The sequence below is a fragment of the Micromys minutus genome (genome assembly GCF_963924665.1).
Source record: "Micromys minutus genome assembly, chromosome: 12".
Classification (NCBI taxonomy): Eukaryota; Metazoa; Chordata; class Mammalia; order Rodentia; family Muridae; genus Micromys; species Micromys minutus.
The window spans coordinates 9,379,436-9,403,832 of record NC_137981.1 but is presented as its reverse complement, the minus strand read 5'-3'; the positions used below and the strand labels follow the sequence as shown (position 1 = coordinate 9,403,832).

The window sequence follows — 24,397 nt, the reverse complement described above, 5'->3', positions numbered from 1 at the left end:
TGCCGCTGTGGTCATCACATCCCCATCTTCCTCAGCCTTCCTGAGTCTCTTACTGTCTCAGGCTACTTACAGCACCCACCCAGAGAGCGGGGGACACCAGCTACACTGGTAAATGCCCCACCAGGCTGTGTGCATCCCCAGACTGACTCTTCAGAGTCTTTGGCCTGGCAGGTTTCTTACTGCATTTATCCCGTGGTTTTATTAGTGGTGTCCAATGTCCTCGGGGCCTGGGTATGAGAACAGAAAAAGATAACACTGTTTATTCAGCCTTCAGGCCTGTGGCCATGGCAGCATGGCCGGTTCTCACATTCTCCAAGTGGCCCAGGACTGCCTTCTGTGTATCTCTTTCCAGAATCTCCATAGAAAAGGCAGTTCAGAGAAGGGTGAGCCATGCCCTATGCCACAGGAAAGGTGATGTGCCTGCTGTGCCCCTCTGCTCTGCTTCCCTTACCTGCTCCTCTGTGACCTACGCTGGAAGTCCGGGGCTCCCCTCACGTGTTAATCAGTAACGCAGCTCAGAATGTGTGTGATCCATCTATAGCACTCACAACCCACCTCCACTCCAGACCAATCGCTCTTCACCTTGAGCCCCATGGGTGACTGTCCCTTGCTAGGAACCCCTGGGCTGCAGCCCCTGACTGAACAGGGAGCAACAGTACCCCTTGCAGGAAAGTTTATGGCACCTTGCAGAGCTCTGCCCCTCTGCCTCTTCTCCATCTGCCCCCCTCCCAAGCCCTCCCCACTTCTGTGGCCTCCCCTAGCCCCCAACCTCCTCTTCTCTGCTCTTCACCTCCTGATCTGCTGCCTCTTCTCATTCATGTTATACCAATTTCTCCTTCACGTTTCACTTTCCTACTCTGTTCATGGACCCAGCAAAAGTTCAAGAAACAAATGAAAGAATAAATAAACTTCAGGTGTGTGTGTATGTGTGTGTGTGTGTGTCTGTGTCTGTCTGTGTGTGTCTGTGTCTGTCTGTGTGTGTCTGTGTGTGTGTCTGTGTGTGTCTGTGTCTGTGTGTGTGTATCTGTGTGTGTCTGCGTCTGTGTCTATGTGTCTGTGTGTGTGTGTGTCTGTCTGTGTCTGTGTGTGTGTGTCTGTCTATCTGTGTCTGTGTGTGTCTGTGTGTGTATCTGTGTGTGTCTGTCTGTGTGTCTGTGTGTGTGTGTGTCTGTGTGTGTGTCTGTCTGTGTGTGTCTGTGTGTGTGTGTCTGTGTCTGTGTGTGTGTCTGTGTGTGTGTGTCTGTGTGTGTGTACATGTACATGACATGCCTGTGAATGCAAGTGTAAATACCAGAAGTTGACACTGAGCGAGTTGCTCCACATATATGATGACTATGGGTGTTTGTCTACATGTATGTCTGTGTACTACATGTATGGCTTGTGCCGTGGTCAGAAAAGGGTGTTGGCTGTTAGATCCCATGGGACTGGAGTTACAGACAGTTGTAAACTGCCTTGTAGATGCTGGGAATTGTACTCTCTTCCTCTGGAGGAGCACTCATATATCGAGACTTTTATTTTTGACACAGGCTCAGTGAATCTGGATGTCTGTTTTAGCTAGACTGGCTGATCAGCAAGTCCTGGAACCAACCTATCTCCTCCCCTACCCTCAGCACCCGAAGTGATGTTCAGCCTTTATGTAGGTGGAAGGATCAGAACTCGGGTCGTATTCTTGCACAGCAAGTACTTTACCACTGAGCCTTCTCTTCGGAGCCCTGCACCCCTGCTAGTTTCAGGATAGCTTTAGTCATCAAAGGGACTTTGGCCATCTCAAGCGTGTCAAGCATGGCTCCGACAGGCCTTGCCTTTCTCTCCCATTCCCTCTGCCTTTCTAAAAACTATTTGACTACATTTATAAAACTACCATAGTCTATTTTCTTATTCAGCCACTTCTTCCTCCTGAGGCTTACTACCAAGGTAGTATTGATGGGTTGGTGTAGTGGTGGCCAGAAGTCAAAAGCACCAATTAAAGTTAAATACTTCATCCTGACACAGAGTGTCCCCATGTACCTTCATAAACTGTCATTTGCCTGTGGCCACATCTGTCTCCTTCTGTACAGGGGCAATCCTTTGACCTACTCTCCCTTGTTCCCTTCCTCTTCTCCCTCATCCTCAATCTCCTGTCCTTGTCTCTTAGTCCCTGCTCTCCATCCCTGTGGGGCAAATAAATCTTTTTGTGAGAACTTGGTCTTGGGGGTCTTGAGCCTGTATGGTTTCTTACAGTCAGTGAGCTATGTGACAGCTACACATTGGATAATACCTAGTAGGAAGTTGTGTCTTTGAACTTGAAGGACAGCCATAACTTACAATGAGCACATTCTCCACACAGAGGTGTGCATTGGACAGTTATACACTATTATTTTTCAAACATCAGCTATATCTGAATGACTTTTGTTTTTATAAGTAACTATGATGTAGCAGGAATTACTTCTACATGTTTTATGGCTTTAAACAAATGCTTTAAAAGATAAATAGTAACTTTACTAAATAAAACAACAAATACTTTCATTTTAAAATATACTTCACCCCAAAGAAAAACCATCCAATGTAGTTCATACTTATTTTCACTTCCATTCTTATACATTTTAAAAGCAGATAAAAGTGTACACCTCCATGTGAAATAACCGAGAAACAGCCTGACTGCAGTCTCTTCCACTTTGCAGTCTGCTGGCATTGCGCTTTAATTACTTGTTATATGAAACTTCAGCCTCCTTGCTCTGCACACGTGTGTAGTCCACACCCAGCCACTCCCCCGTTGGGCTTTCGTCCTGCACCAGGCTGGGTACACCAATCTTCTGCATCCTCAGTCAGAAACCATGGAGACACTGGGGATCCTCCTGTCTGAGTCAGCACATACTTCCTTCTTGCACGGCTCTTTCTCACCTAGTTAGGGAGTGTAAACATGGAACACCCTGCTCTGTAGACTCTCAGCAGTGCCATCCACCTGACTCCAGCATCTCTGTGACACTGAGTCTCCTGAGCACAGAGAGCGGAGTCTTACACGGATATGCAGTGTAAGATGTTTTTATTGCCTGGCTCTAAGCTGTTGCCCTGATATTCACTACACTTGTGCCTGACTTCTCTGAAACTCATTGTGACTTAGCCCCTTGTGTCTTTTCTTTTCTTTTTTATGGTGAAAGAAAAGGTGTATATTTAGAATTAGCCATCTGGACTCAGTTTAGAGGATCCCAATCTTGTTGGCAACATCTAGAGCATCATAATCAGGAGCCAAGTGAACACACGCCTTCTTCTCTCCATCAGGCCTTATCAGGGGATTGACTTTGGCCACATCAATGTCATGCAGTTTCTTCACGGCCTGTTTGATCTGGTGCTTGTTGGCCTTGGCATCCACAATGAACACAAGAGTGTTGTCCTCTGTTTTTCTCATGGCTGACTCAGTAGTCAGTAGAATTTGGTGATAGCATAGTGATCAAGCTTGTTTCTCCTGGGTGCACTCTTTCGAGGATATTTTAGCTGCTTCCAGAGCCACAGATTCTTGGGCCGCCGAAAAGTGGGTAACGTTTGGATCTTTTATTTATTTGTTTATTTATTTAGTGGCTGTGGACGCCTTTCAACATGACCTTCTTAGCTTACAAGGCCTTTGCTTTGGCTTTGGGAGGGGCAGGAACTTCCTTCTTTGATTTCGACATCATCTTGGTGAAAAAGTTTGTGTGTGTCTTTTCTGAGAACCTTGTAATTCCCCCCATATCACACCATGTCACACAGATGAGCCCAGTGCAAGGCTAAACCTCACCATGTTAAAGGAATGAAGTGAGGGAAGACAGCTTACACTTGGAAGCTGTGGGAAAATTAGTCCTGTCCTGACTCGAACTAACCAGCTGCTGGCTTTACATAGATGTGCCCATTTGTGAGTTCACGCCGGTACCCCTGAGCCCCCCACAGGGTGTATGTAGACCTCTGAAAACACTTTGAAAGCCCAAGTGAGTATCAGTGCTTAAAATGCATTCAACAGAAAGCCCATCCTAGCTATGGGAGATTAGATGACAAAGCCTTTGAAATGCTTAAAACAGCAATTTTGTTGTCCTAGATTTATAAGTATGCGGTTCTCATCTGTGATAGATTTTGTTATCTATAAGGAAAATAAATAGAAAAACATTTGATTAAAAAAATAATTCGATTATTACATTTTGCTTTTGTCTTGTAAGCTTGTATTCTGGGTCATTTAAATATTCAAGATAATCCTATCAACTAAAAAGTAGTTAAGATCTGCTTTTCTATTTCCAGCGCCCACAATAAGCAAACCATCCCCTCGTGCAATCGCCTCTGACTACACTGAGCAGTCAAAAGAACCTTATTTCAAACACCAGCCTGGATACCCTACTGTATTGTTCTTGTTAGCTTATATAGCATATGTGTCATGGGTCTAAAAGACAAAATATGCCAGACTAATAACCAGGGATATAGTAGTTCTGGTGGAATGCTTGTCTAGCAAGAACAAGGCCCTGGTTTAATCCCTATTAACCCCTCCCCTACCACTCCTCCACCACACACACACACACACACACACACACACACAATCTGTATTACATTAGATAACAAATTTCTTGAGGTCAATAAAACTAGTTATTTACAGGGAGGCTTAAGTAAATGTAGTTAACTAAACTGGGCGCACTTTAATATTTAGATTGTTTGTTGTTTTAAATTATGTATGTGGACACATTACAAGTAATAGGAATCCAGTTTCCATATCTGCTTTAAGCAGCTAGAACACTAGATGCTGGAAAGCAAGCAACCCAGCACGTGCTCTGGCTTTATGCCTAAGGTGCTTGCCAGCTTATAGTGGGGCAGAGAAAACTGGAGAGAACCCAGTGGCCTTTTCTGATATAAGGACATGGATGCCTAGGAAAACCAGACAGAGTTCCAGTAAGGGGGTGACACAGGTCCCTCCCAGGTTCAGTCCCCTCCAGCCCTTGGTTAAGTCTCCTCAAACACTTTCTGTCCTAACAGCACATGAACTAGCTGTGGAGGGCCAGACAGCACCTAAACAAGACTCGCTCAAATAGCATGAAGCACACAGCGTCGTAAAGACAGCCTGCTGAAGCCCCTTCCTGGGCTCAGTCTTGAGGATCCATATGGTGGAAGGAGAGATATGACGCCTGCCCATGCTCTAACCCCACATGCGTGCTGTGGCATTTGCTTGGGCACACATGCGTATACACGTAGAGGTAAATAATAAGTTTTAAGAGAAATATAAGTCTCCTTGTGAAGTGTCCAGTCAAATATCACCAGCAGCTTAAAAAGCAGGAAACCAAATTTAGAACCAAAAGAAAACAAATGGAGGGAGAGCCAAGTATTGGATTTCAGTTGGCTAGAAATGCAAGCTCTGCAGACATTATGGTAGTTTTCATTCACAGTTGTTAATTGTTCTTATCACAAAACATGAAGGCCTAAGGGATGAATTGTCTCATCACCTCAAGGTGACCCAAATCCGGCCCTGCACCTGCTGTTGTGGAAGTGTGTTGGACATTTAGTCAACTCTGGCGGCCTCGGCCAGGCTGTGTTGAGCAGATGCTCCTACACGTATTTCTAGATTTCTCATTCCCCAGTGCCTGTCTCTTCCAATACACAGCAGGCACTGCTGGCTTGGTCCTGAACTTAGGGTATCTCTTTCACCATGAGCAATTTGTGTCTTTTCTACTTTCCTATACTGTGTTAATTTTATACAGAATCAGAAAATAAAATAACACTTTCAGCCTGTGATTCCAGCATTCAGGAAGCCAGGGAGTTAGGTTAGTTGAGTTCCAGACTAACTGAGGTACATAGAGAGTCCTTGTCTCCAAAAACAGAGTTAGTAACACATCGTAGAAGTAAAGGAACCATAGCTTTGCTGAATTTGAGATGTGGCGTTAGGGAGCCAATGCTGAAGCTGACTATAAGCATCCACGTAGACCCTGGGAAAATGCAATCCTCTTGTCTTTTCTGTGTCTTCCTGGTAGACAGTCTGAGTTCTTCTCTAGGTTTGGAATTGTGTTTAAATGTGCACTGTTTCTTTTGTACATCATCCCAAAGATCCACGTACCTTTGTGTGCGCCAGCTACAAGAGAGAACAGAAGCAAACCAATAGCCGCAGTGTCTCCCTCTTGCATACTGTCCAGCCAGTGGCTTTAAACAGTTGCAAAGGTCCTGGGCATTTCGAAGTTGAAGTAACTGATACTGTTGCCAGCCCCATGCTGTCGCCTGGCCACCTGACAGCTTGGTTAGAGTATGGACACAAAGAAGTCTCTTATTACACCTTAGTTCAGTATCACATGACCTCAGTAGGGTTTTCTCAATCACCATTTCCTGCTTTCACTCCTGATGAAAATAAAGTTTTCATCGAAAGAAACTTAGGCCAAGCTCTTAGGAGTCTAGGTTAGTAATAGAATTTGGGGACTGTGATTACTCTGGGTCTCCAGTGATCAGAGAAGAGTCTAGTGAGTCACAAGATGTTGCTCTTCAGAAGTCATGTGATAACTGTCCTGGTTGTCAACTTGACTGCATTTGGAATTAACTAAAACCCCAAAATGGAGGACACACCTGCCAGCTTGGTCTACATAGTAAGTTCCAGGACAATCAGAGCTACATAGTAAGAAAAAAGAAAAGACAAAACAAAAAACAACCCAAGTGTGAGCCACAGAGAGATGGAGTGGATAGAGAGATGGGTGTGTGAGTGTTTGGTAACAATGAAAAGGCCAGACTATGGGGCAGGGGACGATGAAGCCCAGGGACTGGTGCTAAAGTCCTTGCCTTACAAACATGAGGACCCAGTTTGTTCTTAGAACTCATGTTTAGGAACCAGGAAGGGTGGCATTCACTTGTAATCCCAGCCCTGGGAAAACAAGGCAGGATCCCTGGGGCCCCTGGACAGCCAGCCTATCCTACTCAGCAAGATCCAAGTCAGCCAGAAACCTTGTCTCAAAAAAGACTATGGCATCTGAGGGTGACCCAAGGTTTTCTCTGGCCTTCACACACACACACACACACACACACACACACACACGCACACATGCGTTCATGCATGCACATGCAGAAGAAGCCTAGTTAAATATTTAAAAACTAATAAATGGCTTGGCATGTGCCCTGTTGCTGAAGCCCAGAGTGTGAGTAAGGTGCGTGTCGTACTTGTGAAGGCGGAATGCACGTGCACGGCCTGTGTGCTCTGGAGGAGCAGCTCCACTGCTCTGTTCTGCACATGGCAACAGCCCACGAATGCCCTCGATTTGTTCACTGATAATGTGAGCTATGGTCTGTGTGAATAAACTACATATAGTGTACATACACTACAATAAAGCACATTGTACATTAGCCACCTAGAAGTTGCCCCTTGTTTCTGAGGATCTGAGTTTGTTTTTCTAAATGCCTCTTTTCCGTTTGTATTCATTTTTCTAACCATTAACAGTGGTGATCTGGATTAAGACGTAGACTAGCTTTTTCAGAAACTGTGACAGTGAACCAAGTGAACTCAGCACAGGGTATAAAGTCGAGACATAACGTCTGGATGTTCTTATCTATAAACAATTGGCCGAACTGAAGAGGAAAGGAGACAATTGAATGTGCAGTAGCATCAAAAGGGCTGTGTAGAGGCTGAAGGGGTGGCTCAGTGGTTAGTGTGTGCTGCTGTTGGAGAGGGCCTGAGTTCAGTTCCCTTCTATAGCCCCAGGGCCAGAGGATCCAGTGTCTTATCCAGGCATCATGAGCACCAACCACACGCATGTTATGTATGCATGAATGAAGGCACTCATACATATACATAAAATTAGAAAGAAACAAATCTCTTTTCAAAATACTTAGGAATAATTTAACCAAGGAGGTTAAACAGCTTGACACTGAATATGCCTTAGTCAAGAGGAGGAGTTCAAAGGGCCTTTGTGGTTATGGCTCAGAATAATTCACATTAAAATGGCTTTAGTAGCCAAGGCAATGCCTTGGAGTCTTAACCTCACAGGACTAATGCAAAGGCAATTTTAGGGTATTTGGGCCATTGGAGCCTACAAAGATGATTCCTTCTTATACCTGTCAAAATGGCTAGGATCAAAAACTCAGTGACAGCTCATGCCAGTGAGGTTGTGGGGTAAGGGGGTACTCCTCCACTGCTAGTGGGAGCGCAAACTCACAAGACCACCATGAAAATCAACATGCCAATTTCTCAGAAAATTGGGAACTGATCTACCTCAAGAGGACTCTCTGTCCTACTGCAAAGACAGTTACTCAGCTATGTTCATAGCAGCTTTATTGGTAAAAGCCAGAAACTGGAAACAAACCCAGGTGCCCCTCAACTGAAGAATGCATTTAAAAGAAATGATAAAGTAGTACATTGACACAGTAGAGTATTGCTGGCCAATGGGTGGAACTGGAGAACAATCATCCTGAGTGAAGTAGCTCAGGCCCAGAAAGAAGAACACGACGGACACTCACAAGTGGATATTAGCTGTAAAGCAAAGGTTAGCCATGCTGCAATCCAGAGAGGATAAGTTCCAAGAAAGGCTTCCGAGGATACGCGGATCTCCCTGGGAATGGAACATGGAATGGAGCTGAGGGTGGACTGGGGGCGTGGAGCAGGCAGCAGGAGAGTCGGGATGCAGGATGGAGAGACGATTGGAGGGGGAATCCGAGTGTGATGGAGGAAAGCCCTTGGACCTAGTAATAGGGGCAAGGAGCCTGAACCGGTCATCCTCACTGGGACACCAATCCAGCCACAGAATCTCTGGCCTGCAGCTTTTCCTGCCTTCAGGATGTGTTGGTACCAGAGCCTGGCAAAATCCTCATCAGAGAAACTAGAGAGACTTTATCCAGCAACTGATAGGAACAGATGCAGAGTCACACAGCCAAATGTTAGGCAGAGCTCAGGGGACCTGCGGAGGAGGGGTAGGAAGGATTGGAGGAGCCAGAGAGCTCAAGGACATCACAAGAACATGACCCACAGAACCAACTGACTGGGACTCATGTGGGCTCACAAAGGAGGCCTGGTGGGGTCTGGCCTAGGTCCTAGGCACACGTTATGGTTGAGTAGCTGGGTGTTCTTGTGGGACTCCTCACAGTGGGATCAGGGCTGTCTTTGACTCTTGCCTGCCTTAGGACATTTTCCTTCTACTGGGTTGTCTTGTCCAACCACAATGTGAGAATATGTGCTGGTCATTGTAGCTTGCTAGGGCATATTTAGTTGATGGCCCTGGGAGGCCTGCTCTTTTCTGAGAGGAGGTAGGGAGTGGATCGGGAGAAAATGGGAGGGAGGATGGGAGAGAGTGGGAGGGAAAATCGAAATATATGAGAAGAATTTTTAAAATTGGGGGAAAACTGCAACTTTAATGAAAATAATAAATCATGCTTGAATTAAAAAGAAAAAACATTTAAGTGGAAAAGACTTAGACACCCAACATGGACCTCTGACCACCACACACATACCACATGTACACATGCATACGTACCTCATGGACTCTAGACTCCACACACATACCACATGTACACATGCATACGTTCCTCATGGACTCTAGACTCCGCAAGCATACCACATGAACACGTGCGTATGAACCACAGACACCAGAAACTAAAAGAAATTGCAGTGAGGTCAGCAAAACAAAGCAGAGGAAATTAATGCCTCACCAAAACACAGCAGCGTGTTTGCTGTACATGTGAGCTGAACATTGTTAACCTTAGTTTTGACAGACGAAAATCACCAGCTAATAGCATTAAACCACTAAAGTTTTATACTCATGTTTTCCCTGGAGATTTAATTATTCATCTTAATTTTAGCTTATAACTTCATTGTAAATTGAGGATGGCTTGTTAGCATAACCATGAGCCTTTTAAAAATTCCACGTGGGTTTGATTAAAAGCAGTTAGCTTTACTCCTAGGGGCAAAGAATCTCAGAACCATTGAGTAGGGAAGGATGCAAACACCCTGCTTCCTGCCCTGGAATCAACCAGGATCTTAACCTGTCCTCTTCCCTGCCCCAGCCCACACACTAAATTCCCCAGGGCTCTTCTCTCCTATGTCAGAAAAGCATTACAGAGGCTTCCGCTTAGTCAAAGTGAGAATTAGACTTATATGACTAAGCTAAATTTTGCCTCCGGTTTAATCCATTTACTTGCACCAGAAGTTAAAGCCAGCCAGCGTCCACCTAGAGCACGTCTTTGTCCTTCCTCCTCTGTTTTCTCTCTTCTGTGCTTTTAATACTATAGGATTGAGACACTAATAGCTGCAGGCCCCCCACCAGGAGCTTTCTAGTCTGGCTCAGGCGCTGGACAGGAGTCGACAGCTCAGTGGCTCTCACAGGTATCTTAAGGCAAACCCTGGTGTTCAGTGCTCTTCTCATCTTTGCATACATAATTAATATCTTACTGATTTTTGTGCTATTATCAAGCCAGGTAATTTAAATATGTAAGGCTCTCTAGCTGCTTGTTAAGCCTAATTTGCAAGAGAAAGACAATCACTATTTCTGCAGATAGCCTGGTCTCCTTTAGGACCCTTCCTCCTCCCCACTTTGTCCCTGCAGAGCTGAAGTTCATTGCATGTCCTGAGTGGGTCCTCATAGTCTCTTTTGATGCCTTTTCATTTTATCTGGACTGCATCCTTCAGTAAACTTCAAAGAGGCCATCTAAGGATGAAACAAGCATGGTCAGGAAAATATTCCTGTATGAAGTGCTGACAAATGGATATAGTTAAAGGGGTACCCACTCTGCTGATAACCCCAGCAGTTACTGAGGCACATAGTCCTGTAGCCTACGCATCTTGTTTGTTTTTCTAGACCTAAATGAAATAAATGTGGCTACCAAAATTCTCCTCAGACAGAAGTGGAGCCAAACTTTAGGCACAAAAGGTACTTTAGCCTTTCAAAACAAAACAAAAAAAAAAAAAAAAAAAAAATGTATTGCCATTCCTCAGAGCAATGAAGGCAGTGTTAAGAATAATCTAGACAAATGATAACTCACAAGTGAGAAAGTGTGATTGTTCATGCAGATGTAAGACTGGGATGGCAGGTTACTCCAGCCTCTCCCCCCACCCCCATACTGTGCTAAACATCATCTCTATGCAAATCCAGGAAGCATATTTATAACAGAACAAATGTGGTAAATTATAGAAAAATAGGTAGAGATATTTTAAGTATTCATTAAGGCTTTCAGGGCAAGAGAGTGACTCAAACATCTTAAGGCTGCTATAAAAATATCTATTTTAGAATTTAAAATGGGATTGTGTGATTTAGTTCGTGTTACCACATTTAATTTTGACACCAAAATGCAGCCTCCAAAACATATTCCAAATGAGACTCACTCAGAGTCTGTGAAGCTATGACTGCCCACCGCGCAAGTATTTACAAATGAGGACCTTAGCCCACTCTTTTTTTAAATGAAGAATTATAAGTGGCATGTGTATTTCTAGTACAAACTCTGTCATGGTACCTAGGCTCAGTGACAGACCATCTGTTTATCATGTACAAGGCCCTGGGTACACACACACACACACACACACACACACAAACACCCCAAATTTTATAGTTTGACCATGTAGTGTGGATTAAGACCTATGTAGGTGAAATGTGGAATTATCCTCATGGGGAATATTGTATTCACACCCAAGTGTATACAGTCTACTCTTACACTCCTCCCTCTCCCTCTGTGCTCCCCTCTCCTTCCCTTGCTTCTCTGTTACACACACACACACACACACACACACACACACACAAACACACACAAAGTATTTCTTTCCTTATTGCTGTTAGAAAATACCAAAAGAAATAGCTTGAGGAAGGAAGGTTTATCTTGGCTCACAACTCAAGGGGAAGTCCTGGCACCTGGAGGACGAAGACATTGGTCACATGGCATCCACTATCTAGGAACAGTTACCCAGCCTTGGAAATCCCTCCCCTACAAGCCTGATGTTTGTTTCCTTGGTGATTCTAGATCTTGTCTAGTCTATAGTAACTATCACAAATGCCCATTCTCCTTACTATATTTCTCTTTACGTTTCCCAGTGGTCTCTTGTTTTCTTAGAAGTACGTTCTTGTGGAGCAGATGGCCCTTGGGTAAAATAATATTATGATGACACTCAGAACATGAGCATTTTTCTGTGTAGAGTGTCTGAATCAGGAAGGGGCAACAGGCCTGGTAAACAACCAAATAGGAAGGGACTGGAAGCAACCAGATACAAGCTGGGCTCACCACTGTATATATACTCAGTCTATAGTCATCTGGAGGCTGGAGGGGCATCTGGAGGCTGGAGGAGTGTCTAGAAGACAAGTGACTTCTGAGGAAAAGGATGGAAATGATGAAATCAACTGGTAGGGATTGCGTTGCCGTAAATATACTAAAAACTAATTGGCACATGATTGTAGCTTGTCCTGAAGCTGTTTGTATTTTAATGTTAATTCCACTTGCCCAAGAAGGGCTGCCTAGTCACGGAACTCCAACTGAACCTTCCCGTTTTAATTAGGAAAATAAGGGAAAGCCAGTGACTGGGAGGGGCGAGGGAGGTGGAGAGGGCTAAGAGGTTGGAGCAGGTCAGAGGGCAGAGGAGGAGGTGGGGTCATGGCAAGATGGACGTTCCCAAGGACCAGCTAGACCCAGGTGATATTAATTGGCGTTAAATAGCTATGAACATTAAAGATTTAATAGGTCTAGTATCTCATATAGTAGGGCAGTTTGTATCTTTGTCTATTTGATGTAATCTTGTTGTGTAGAGGGTTTGTGGATTGAGAGTTGAATATATAAACCTGTATGAAAAGCTATCAGGCTGTAGAATTGTATTTATGTAGTATTTGGGGGTAGAGAAACACCCTAGGACAGAGGCAGAGAACAGGTGGTGGGTAGAAAACCGCCAGGGAAGGGAGTTGCATGGACAAGTTGGGCCGTAGGGTGGCTCAGACCGGGCACCAACAGTGCGAGAGGCTCCAAACTAAAACCAGGTCTGAGGAGTAAGACCTCAGGGCCAATAGAGAGATAAACCTACCATACTTTTTAATATTTACTGCAACACATGACCTTTAATCAGGAAAATTGTACAATATGTGAACTATATCTCCTTAATACTGTCAGGGTTTTTTGTTTGTTTGGTTTGGTTTGTTTTTTGTGTTTTTGGTTTTGTTTGTTTGTTTGTTTGTTTGTTTTTAGTATCTCTTCCAATATATTGACATTTTTATTTCCCGGTCTGCTTGTAGCATCTGAACCTTTGGGCTATAGAGTTTGAGTCAAGTAATGTGTGGGTCTGTTTTTGAAGCCCTATTGGGAAGCTTTGATTAACTAAGCCTAGAACTGCTACCAGTGGCTCTTAGCAAATGTATCATCTGTGCTGAGCTCCACAGATCTGCTTTTAACTGCACACTTCATGGTTCAAATCACATTGATGGAATGTGCTAACACAGAGACTTAAAGACGTTTTTAAAGTATATACTGTGTGTGCGTTGTTTATGTCTTCAGCTTTGTGCATAATGCATGTAGAGGCCAGGAGTGGTGTCAGATGTCTTCCTCAGTCTCTCTACCTGACTCTTTTGAGGAAGTGTCTTTACTTAGCCCGAACTCACTGCTTCAGCTACACTGACAGACCTGAAGCCCCAGGGATCCTTCTGGGTCCCCTGGAAACACATACTGCTGGGGAGCAAGTGTGTCCACATAGTTACAGTTATGTGCTGAACACTTTCCTAGTGAAGCTGTCTCTGGAGCACAGCAGTATCTTTGGAGGTTGTGGCTAGTGTGTTTTCACCATTCACTGAGCAGTTTCCAGAAGGCTCCTCAGAGCAGGCTTCCTTCCCTGCACACTACTGTGCTGTCTCCCTGACTCATGCTTTTCTGTCACAGGGTCTCTCTGATAGGTCCCAGAGTCATACTCAACTGTAACCATTTTCTCCTCCCTCTGTGTGGCTCTCAGATGCCTCTTTCCTCTCTCCAGGGCCCGGCTCCCCAAGGCAGGGAGCTCAGGAGTGTGCAAACGAAGATCCTGAGCCCACCCTCCCACAGTTACTATCTTCCTGGCATCTTTTGTAAACCCTGACATGTCCTCCAATCCTTCTGGTGACAGAGTCAGAGGCCACATCACATAGGAAGTTTCAAGCTCGATTCCCAGTTCCCTGAAATTCAGGACCAGATACTGACCCAAGCTCCTGGATCACCTCTTCCCCAGTAATGCCCTGGTAATTGCTCTGCAGCTGGTGGAGGCAGGAACTGTGAGTGGGACATACCTGTGTGTTGACGAATCTATTTCATGTTCTGCTAGGAAGAACATGAGTCCATGATCTGCAAACAAGAACACACAGTACAGTTCTCTTCATGCCGGTCCCATGTAGTCAAATGATTCTTCCAGAAAGCCCAGACTGCCTTTTTCTTCACGTGTCTTCCTACATCCTATGGCTATGTCTGGTTTTTTATGAATGCTGCGTGACATTTTCATCTAAGAAATGAGTCAGAGTGAAGCCCAGGAGGACGTGGGAGACAGACCTGTTAGCATCAGCACTGGTCCTTGTTCAGACACGGGCCCTCTTACACACGATGCTGTTTTCTGCTCTTGCAGTTACTGCAGTTGACTGCATTCTGAAACTGTTAAAACTCTGGAAATTAGCAGTTCACCGGCTTCAAGTTCCATGCTGTTCTTAGTAGCTATGAACACTTCCCAACCCTTCCTCATCCAGTGACTGCCCTCATTGTGGGTCAGCTGCCCTATTGCTTGGTGTACTGGCTGGTTTTGTGTCAATGTGACACATGCTGGAGTTATCACAGAGAAAGGAGCCTCAGTTGAAGAAATGCCTCCATGAGATCAGCTGTAAGGCATTTTCTCAACTAGTGATCAAGGGGGGAGGCCCAGCCCATTGTGGTTGGTGCCATCCCTGGGCTGGTAGACTTAGGTTCTATAAGAAAGCAGGATGAACAAGCCAGGGGAAGCAAGCCAGTAAGTGACATCCCTCCATGGCCTCTGCATCAGCTCCTGCTTCCTGACATGCTTGAGTTCCCTCCTGACTTCCTTTGGTGATGAACAGCAATGTGGAAGTGTAAGCTGAATAAACCCTTTGCTCCCCAACTTGCTTCTTGGTCATGATGCTTTGTGCAGGAATAGAAACCCTGACTAAGACACATGGCTTATGCTCAGATAGTCCCTATTCTACTTAGTGACAGACAGATGTGAATGCATGAGAATAGAGGTGACAAGTAAGTCCACATACACCCTGTGGTGCCGTTGGCCACCTTGTGAGCAAACATAGAAACAGGGTGTGTAGGCCTCAGTCCCAGTCAGTTTCGGGCCTCCCTGCATGTCTCAGAGGTGAGGGCAGACTTCTGTGGTAATGCTCAAGTTAAAATGTACGGCTTCTCACCACATAGCACACTGCGGCATGATCTGCACAGTCAGCCCGTGACTTATCACTCACTAGGATTGGCAGTCAGTAAAATGACGAATCAGGTCATTGTGCCAATGTCCAGCTATCAGCATGACCCTTATAGAATACACAATACACACAAGATGTCAGGAGACAGGCTGACTTTCCACCGTGCCAGTGCGCACAGAAGATGAGCACAGACATTGGCAATAACAGAAGGCAGGCAAACAAGGAGGGGTTCATAAGGTTTTGTTACCTTTGTTTTTAATATCATACGTCTATATAATTTAAAAGTAAAATTACATAAATTTTCAAATTCTTCCAAAGTTCAGAACTGCCCAGCAGATAGGCGTAGAGGCACACTACCCTTCCCCCAGAGCACTTTCCCACCAGTCTTCTTGCCACTGGACCACCCTCTGCCTGGCCTCTTGATAAACAAGCAAGACAGCAGTGGTCCTGGTGCAGCTGCAAATCACCAAGCCGGCCAGCTGCCTGCACTGCACACCTGACTCGGCCTCCGCAAGGGACCATGCGCGGTTCCCTCCTGCTGCGTGCCACAGGTGCTGCCCTCCAGTGGAGAGTCACCTTCTTTATAAAAGAAAGAAAATAGAGCACCCCCATGGCAGCACACACCTTACTCCCAAAGCTGGAGTCCCGCTCCATCTGGCTCCTTTGCCTGGTGTGATAAGGACTCCTGGAGTCAGCTCAGACAGGGCATCTTCTTCCTAATTAGTCCCAAATGGAAATATTACTGTCCACAGATCATGGAATGTGGGACGCTTCTTTTAGCATCCTTAACCCTTAAGTAATAATAGTACATCTTGCTAGGTGTACTCAGTTTTATTTCTTACTCTCAATTTAAATCTAGTTTTAACATGTCTACCATTTAACTAAAATCATTTTCTCCTTGATGTGGTTTGGATCTCAAATACCCACTGGAGGCGCTGTGGTGAAGGCTTGGTCCCTGACCCACGGACCTGTTGGGAGGGAGTTGGGGCCATTCAGGAGAAGTAGGTTATTGAGACATGCCAGGAAAGGTACATGGCTTCCTCTCTCCCACTCTCTGGATGCTGTGAGCTCCCTTCACCCTCCACTTCATTCTTCTTCCATGATAAACTGAGCCAACATATCGTGGACAACACCGTCAAGCCAGTATAAGCTGGAGCCTGAGAGGAAGACCTGTCTCCTTCTAACCTGTTTTTCTGAGGCATTCTGTTGCAGCACTTGAAAGTGAACAAGCTCGTTAGTTAAATCACTAAGTTGTACACCAGCACCCCTAAAATACAACTTCCAGACAATCTCTCTGCCTTACACTAGACCCCTAATTAATAGTGTAAGTTCTGCCAACATACAAAACCACAGCTTTTCCTGATAACAACTCAATCTTTTCCTAGTTTACCTAGCAGAGCAGAGGAGCGTCAGGGGCACTGCAGTGTGCAGCAGACAGGAGCATGTGGCCCTGGGGGAAAGAATTTAATTGCTCCAAAGCTGATCACATCAGTGTTCTGAACGTTCCAAAAGGGAAAGGAAGCGGGTATAATACAGACTCACCCACCCACATCTCAAAACCTACAACAGTGAAGTTCTAACAGGAGCCAGGAAAACAATGGGGATTGAGGTATGGCCCAGTACTACAAAGTATTTGGGCCAGAAGAGACATTACTTGAAGAAGAGGCTGGTGAGGTAACCCACAGGTGAAGGGTTCTTGCTGCCAAGCCTGGTGACCCGAGTCAGTCGCCAGGACCCACATGATGAAAGAAACTTAAAAAAAAAAGGTCTTGGCCTATGTGCCAGACTAAGAACCGACTGAGACCGCCTGTTTGTTTTTTTAATATTTCACGGAACAGAGAACTACCTCCTCCAAGCTGGCCTCTCACATATACAGAGAGAGAGAGAGAGAGAGAGAGAGAGAGAGAGAGAGAGAGAGAGAGAGAGAGAGAGAGAGAGAGAGGGAGGATAATAACTAAAAACAAAAACAAATAAAAAACAAACACACCCAAGTGCAGATCCAAATGCGCTCCAGTTTGGTGTCTGAGTGGATTTGGTCCGTGTAAGCATGACATCACACCAGAAAATATTAAAAAGAGACTGACTGCATCACTTAAAAATATTAACCTGTACATGGCAAGAGCCCTCAAAACTGGGTTAAAGGAAGAGCTAACACCACAGTTCAGATGGGAGATACGTTAGGGTTTATGGCGGTTAAATGCTGAACAGTCTGCACTAAGAACCAACCAACAGCCTAAGACAAAGTTAAATGTTCCCATCATAATATGAACTTCTGTGATTCAAGAAGTAGGAAATATAGAGTAAACTTTGGAATTTTATTATTAAAGTGTGTTTCTGTGTGTGTGTGTGTGTGTGTGTGTGTCTATGTGTGTGTGTGTGTGTGTGTGCGCGCGCGCGCACGCGTGCTATGTAGTCGTATAATTTCTTAGCACTGGGAGCTGCTATGTGGCCCTTCTTACGGTGCTTAACTAGAAACTGGTTTCCAGCTAATGGAAGGTTCGGGTCTGGGTCCACCTGTGTAGGACAGGTTGCTGTGGTGAAGAAGATACCTCAATCAGCAAACTTTTCTCCTGTGTCAACAGTGACAGGAAGGCGAGGGCTTCTCTCCTCTGGGTTGGCTGTTGGTGACAATAAAGGGTTAGTGAAGCTGTTCTCACCGACTCTCCAGCTGTTTGCTCTAATGTTTCTGTGCTTTTCCTGCCTTGCCCAGTCATTTTGTTGGCTTCCCATCCTAGACTTGCAGCCAGCTGCCACTGGTTATTAGCAAGCCCTTTCTGGGAGTGTTGGGATCTGCAGCAGACACTAGCAAGACCTGTTTTGTTCCCAAAGTCTTTTTTAGCACAGGGCATCTATTCTTCTGTTCACACAGCACTTGTGTAAATACACGTGGGACAGTTCCAAGCTAGGGATGTACCTCCTGGCAAACTGCTTGCCAGGCATGAACAAGGCCTTGACCTCAGTGTCCAGCACACAAAGGCCTTGCAGTCTCACATTCCACTTGGATACTTACCACACTTGAAGTTGTCTGTGTGTGTGTGTGTGTGTGTGTGTGTGTGTGTGTTAAATGTGACCATGGCTGGTGTGAACATGGTACTCCAGCCAGGAAAGTCAAAACTAAAGGAAACATTTGGCTCAAGTCTTCCAAGTGCAGAAACAGATACTGACTACAACCAATGTGAATTTCAGTCCTTTTTTTAATATCAGTGTGAGCCTTTGAAAATGGAGGACACAGCACACAGCTTACAGAACATGAGATGCCAGTTGTCAGCAAATGCAAGAAGTGTTAGATCTCAGCATCAGGTTAAACACAAAACCAGCAAAGACAGGTGCTTTTTTCTGTTAAGCTAGGGAGAAATTTTAATTAGTAATAGTAGGTTAGTGTCCAAAAAGAGTACATTTTTTTCTTTTATTGAAAAATGTTTAGACAATGCTTGCCAATGCTTAAAATGTGCACACTCTGGTCCTGTAGTGTGCATGTCTTGGCCATAACTTCCCTCCAGAGATCCACATACTTACTCCAAACTGGAATAGCAGCTCTTGTGTATTTGTTTGTATATCTGGGTTGGTTTGGTTTGGAGTTTAGTATTGCTGTGTAGCTCAGGGTGGACTTGTGTGTCCTGGGATCACAGATATGTGCCGCCTGCCTGGTGTGTAATGTTCTCATGTCAGTCAGAATCCAGTGTGATCAATGCAGAATGGGAAAGGAGGTGAACATGGCCTGTGCCTGCATCTGAAGAACACGTCCCCGCATCCAAGGCTAAGCATCACACCACTGTTGCAAAGGAGATGGCTCCAGAAATAGGGTGGGATGCATTCCATGTGAATATTCACTTCAGCTCTGCTGTTAGTGGCTCCTTTATGCCGAATCCTTTTGCTCTTCAAACCTTTTAACGTCAAGAGCTACTTTATTGGAGCCGAAGAGGTGGCTCAGCTGTTAAGAACACTGGCTGCTCCTCCAGGATAGTGGCTGACAACTAACTGTAACTCACCCAGCCACGGCGCTTGTGGGTAGGACCAGCTGTGTCACTAACACGAGAGCTGTAGAATGAAGCAAGTGTTCTGAGGGACCCTCAGCTTTGCATATCGGATCTAAACTGTCAGATCCTGGGAAACATCATTTAATCTAAGACAGACAAACACAGCACCAACTGCACTTTGGCCCCCAACAGTTGGTACCTGGCTTCAGCCTAAAGACCACAGTTTTAAGAAGTAGCCTGGCCAGTCTGCACCAGGTGACGTCTGTGCTTTGTGGATTCCTGGCTCCTGGCTGGGTGGGGTCGAGGAGGTGGTGTCAGTGATGTGGACGTGAGGAGGGGCACGGGAGAGCAGTGCAAACACTTCGGCTGTTGGCTTCTGTGGTCTGAGTGAATGTTTGAACCGCCCTCTTCCTCGGGGAATTATAACTAGATAACTCAGGCCCGGTCTTGGCGGGGCTTCAGAGCTTAGCTGATGAGGGAAACCTGATACTCCTGTGACATCTACCTTGCTTGGTCGCAAACGGTGCTGACCACAGATGTGCTCCACGCCCTCTACTGGTTTATGTTCAACCTGAGCCCCCCCCCCCCCCGCTGCCATTTTCCTGTTAATCTCTTCTCTGATAAACCCACATTTTCAACACCAAATACAGAGAAAATAAACTTGAAGGGGAAGAATGAAATGAGAGAACCAGAGGAGAGCGGATAAATGACAAGCTATCAGGAAAGCTGCTGATGCTGGGGAATTGCTTTCCCCAATAAACACCGAGACACCCCCTCCCAGAAACACACACACACACACACACACACACTGTGCCAAAGGGCAGCAGGCTGGCTCCAGGCCTTCCTGGGCCCCTTGCTTCCACCTGTGCATTTGACTCCTTTCTCTGGCTTCTTCCCCCTGCTAGCCCCTGGGAGATCTCTACAGTGGGTTTGTTAAGCAGTGACCAATATTTCTGTACTACTGAGCCGGGTGGCCTTGGACTGAAGAAGGAAGGAGGCATTCCCCCTCCTGTTTTGTCTGAGGAAAGAACAGCCGCTTCTTACTTCCACGTTCCCCTGAGCTGTGGCCATCCTCACCAGGTTTGAGAGCCACTGCTGTGGTGAGACCCCCACATCCTTTGGGGCAGCCCCCTCCCGCAGCCCAGCTGTGCTTTCTAGGAGCATGCGAGCAGGGGAACAGCCAGGGGTGAGGACAGGGAGAGCAAGCTTGTCAGGAAGTAGGTATTGGGGCACACAGTAGACTCCTCTGTCAGGCGGAGCAGCTGTGGACGTTAAACTCAGGCGGGTATGCAGGACACTCCTCCTGGGTGTCAAACCGGACAGACACTGGTGGTCACTGACTCCTGGCTCTCTTCTCTTCCAGCTGACCCTCTGGTGGGCAGTATTGCCACACAGTACATGACCAACAGAGCCGAGCACGACCGGATGGCCAGACAGTGGACCAAGCGGTACGCCACCTAGGGGCCTGCATGTGCCAGCCGTGTGCAAGCACATTCACCAAGTGCATCGATTCACCTGCCCCTCCAGACCTCTGTTCTGTTTCCTGTTTTTATTAAATTTTAAACTGTTTTGTGATGGTATGTCGTTGTCCCTTCTCCTTCCAACCGCCATCTCCCCTCCTTCTATCTGGCCCTCATTTTCCCTTTTATTCCCGTTTTAGTTTCTGTTAACTTGAAAGACTTGGGATCCCCACTGCAGTGGGGGTGGGGCTTCTGTTTTAAGTACAAACCATGTTGGAGCTGTACTAGTAAGACCTTTCATACAGAGCTTTATGTTACTGTGTGGTTTTTGTTGTTGTTGTTGTTGTTGTTTGTTTTATTTTTTTTCTTTTATGTGCTCTTTGGAGAAAACACACGTTCAGAATTATATCTCCTTTCTACTTAAATGTAGTGCTTAGGGTTAATTTTTTGTACTGAAGTCTTTACTGGTGGGTGCATGCTACTGGGAACAAGGTTTTGTACAAAAGGTCCAATCAGAATCACTGTGCATTACTGAGACCCTGTCTATCACGAGGCTTCTGTCCCCCACACAGAAGACTGTCAGACTGAACAAAATAATATGTATTTTGATTTACTTAAGTGCTTGTAAATTTCTTGGGGACCTGCCACTTTTGACTGTGGATCAGTTGATGTACACTTGTATTATTAATGCTTCAATAAATCACTGTGGCGCACCAGTGCCCTTCTGCCCCAGCCTCTGCTTCGTGTCCTAGTGACCCATGCAGCCGCACATGCACCGAGGCTGGTCTCTTCTCAGCGTGTTAGTCTTCTGTGTGCTCTTTACCTCAGATCATTAAGGCTCTTTGCAGTGGAGCTGCTTATTAGCACGTGGGATGTCTCCAGCTGCCTGCTGATTTCATGGTCACTTTACACACGGGCCCTCCATTCTTTCTCTTAGAAGCATCTTTATTCATCAGTGACAATATGACCATAATCACAGCCCGCCTGTGAGCGTGCAGTCTGTGCCTGACGTGTGGCCTTCTCCCGTTCTGCCTTGCCCTCCATAATTTTGGTATAAGCAAACTCCTCGGTGTGGGTCACAGTGAGTGGCAGGCACAGCGATCAGTGAGCTGCCAGAGACGAGGGACCAGAGACAGGGAGCAGTGGTCCATCCTGGGCTTAGCACTGCTCCGCAGGTGCTGTCCGGGCTCTGAGCTGATCTTCCTCCAGTCAGAGTACTCCATGAAATAACACCCTCACTGCCAAGTGGTAAAACTGGTGAAGTCTCACACCTCTTACTACCTCAACAATTAAATATCTATTTTTAAATATGCCGGTTTTGTTAGTTGTGAGTGGCTAACACGCTTAAGTAAATTTAAATATTTAAATTGATAAGTTTTAAATTTTATTTTAGGTGTATGGGTGTTCTGCCTGCACGTGTTTCAAGTCTAGGCGGCGGCCATAGAGTTGAGAAGAGGATATTGGATCCTTTAGAACTAGTTTTGAGCCGCAAGGTGGATGCTGGGATTGGACCTGGGCCCTCTAAAAAAAAATAGCCAGTGCTCTGAGATCTCTCCAGCCCCTCAAAGTGATACTTTTAAATGGAAATTCTTGAGCGTATTTTTAAGACTTATTTTTATTTATGTGAGTGTGTGTGTGTGTGTGTCTGTGTATATCACTTGTGCATGGGTGCCCACCAAGCCCAGAAGAAGTTGTTGGATTGGCTCAGCGTAGTTACCGTCAGTTGTGAGCTGTCTGGTGTGGGTGCTGGGATTGGCAGCAGCTCTGTGACTGTGGAGCCACTCCCTTCCCTTCTCTTACCTAAAAGCCTGTCCCCAGTCCCAGACTCTGCAACCACTGCCAAATTCTGTCACCTCTGCGACTAGCAAAAGGAGCCACAGAGAGTTCACCTGCTCCAACAAACCTCTGCCCAGCGCCATAGCAGGGGATGACTGTGGGTTTGCCAGTCCCGTATACGGGCTCGGTCATGGGACTGGACCAGCTCTGTCTTCACTATAAACACTTGCAGTGAACATTCTACAAGAATACGTCTCTCCAGCTGCCTAGAAGCTTTATTGTGCGTGTTTATTTCCACTCAAGGCTTCAAACTCAAGCCAGAAAACATTGAGCTTCTGGAAAGTTTGTTTTCTCCAACAGCAGACCCTGACTGCTATGGTTTGTACAGTATTTGTACCTGTCTGAAAATGCCAGCTCCGCTTGGCATATATTTTAAATAACTCATCAACTCTGTTACACTTCACATCTCCTACCTGTTCTGCTTCACATTACTTGACAGTGCCTGTTGGGGTTGCAGAGATGGCTTAGGCCTTAAAAGGGAACTGTATAGGACCTGGGCTCCGTTTCCTAGAACTGTCATACAGGACACAACTGACTAACTCCCAGGGACTCGGTACCCTCTCCTTTTCCACCTACGTGTAGACACAACACTTCCTTCACGTGCAAATGAATAAAAATAAATTAATTAATCTTTTTTTTTTTTTTTAAGGAAAAAGATTGTTATTTCAGAGGCAGAGATCCAGACAGTTCTCATAAGAAATCTTCTCCCAAACGTGTTTGCTTGCCTGAAACCATTTTGGGGTTTATGCCCATCAGATATGAAAAGACTATAAAGCACCCCCTCATCTTTGTGAGCTCTGAACACTTCGTGTCAAACTGTGCTCTTAGCATGTGAAAGCTAGGGAGGCTTCAGAGAGACCCACAGACCTGAGTAGATCCTGTGTGTGCATTGAATACAACAGGGCAATACAGTCACTACAGACAGCACATTCCCAGAAAGCTTTGGGAGCTGCTTTAAAAATGAGATTTGGAAGTCATTTGAACTCAGAGGACCGAACAATCTCACTGAAAAACATTGTGTACATTATATCTCAAAAATAAAATGTTGGGTTTTTTTGTACCCTAAATCTGCTAAATTTTCCAAATAAACTATTGGTAGTTGTTTTGTAGCTCTGTTAGATCAAAAGTTGGCAGATCCTCAGTGAGGCAAGACTGTCAGTCACTGACAACATATTTATTGGTCTTAAATCATTTAGAGGTCATAGCCTTAATGTACAGACAAACTGCAAATCAGCAGAGCATTCCACATTTGTCCTACAGGAACCCATTGAGTACAAACATAGTACATCTTAAAAGTCTGTCACTTAGACCCAGAAACTTACACATACTTGGCACAAATCCTACCACTGAGCAACAACCTAGTCTGAGGATTTTGTTGCCCTGATAAAACACCATGACCAAAAGCAACTCGGAGAGGAAAGAGTTCATTAGAAATCATGAAAGGAAGTCAGAGCAGGAACTCAAGGCAGGAATCAAAGCAGAGGCTATCGGGGGATGCCACTTCCTGTCTTGCTCAATTATACTTGGGGTACCACTTACCCAAGGACAGTGCTGCCCATGGTGGACTGGACCCCTTCCTCATCAAGCATCAGTCAAGAAAATGAATCTTCATTAAACCATCCCCTCAGGGCTAGGAACTCTGCAGAAAAGGAGATGGGTTATAAGAGCCAGAGAGGACGGATAACACAAAGAAAACCGTGTCTTCTAGACACAACATGATGACACACATATGAACTCCAGGGACCATGGCAGCAGGCAGGGCCTGCACAGGTTCAAGCTGGTCGGGGTTCCAGCTTGGGAATGGGGAAGGCGACATGAACTC

At 45.6% G+C, this 24,397-nt stretch overlaps 1 protein-coding gene and 1 pseudogene across 2 annotated transcripts in view; one reads left to right on the top strand and one right to left on the bottom strand.

The window, feature by feature from the left end:
- LOC308427799 (ubiquitin-conjugating enzyme E2 E2) overlaps window positions 1-21,408 on the top strand; it is a 242,290-nt gene extending 220,882 nt beyond the window's left edge. Inside the window, exon 6 of the mRNA XM_080926017.1 lies at window positions 20,643-21,408. Coding sequence (XP_080782143.1) covers window positions 20,643-20,740 — 98 coding nt within the window. The 3' untranslated portion in view covers window positions 20,741-21,408. The remainder of the gene's footprint in view (window positions 1-20,642) is intronic.
- LOC308427979 (large ribosomal subunit protein uL23-like) lies at window positions 3,176-3,650 on the bottom strand (annotated as a pseudogene). Its single transcript has one exon. The product of its transcript is annotated as a large ribosomal subunit protein uL23-like (transcript).
- Window positions 21,409-24,397: the final 2,989 nt, after the last annotated feature.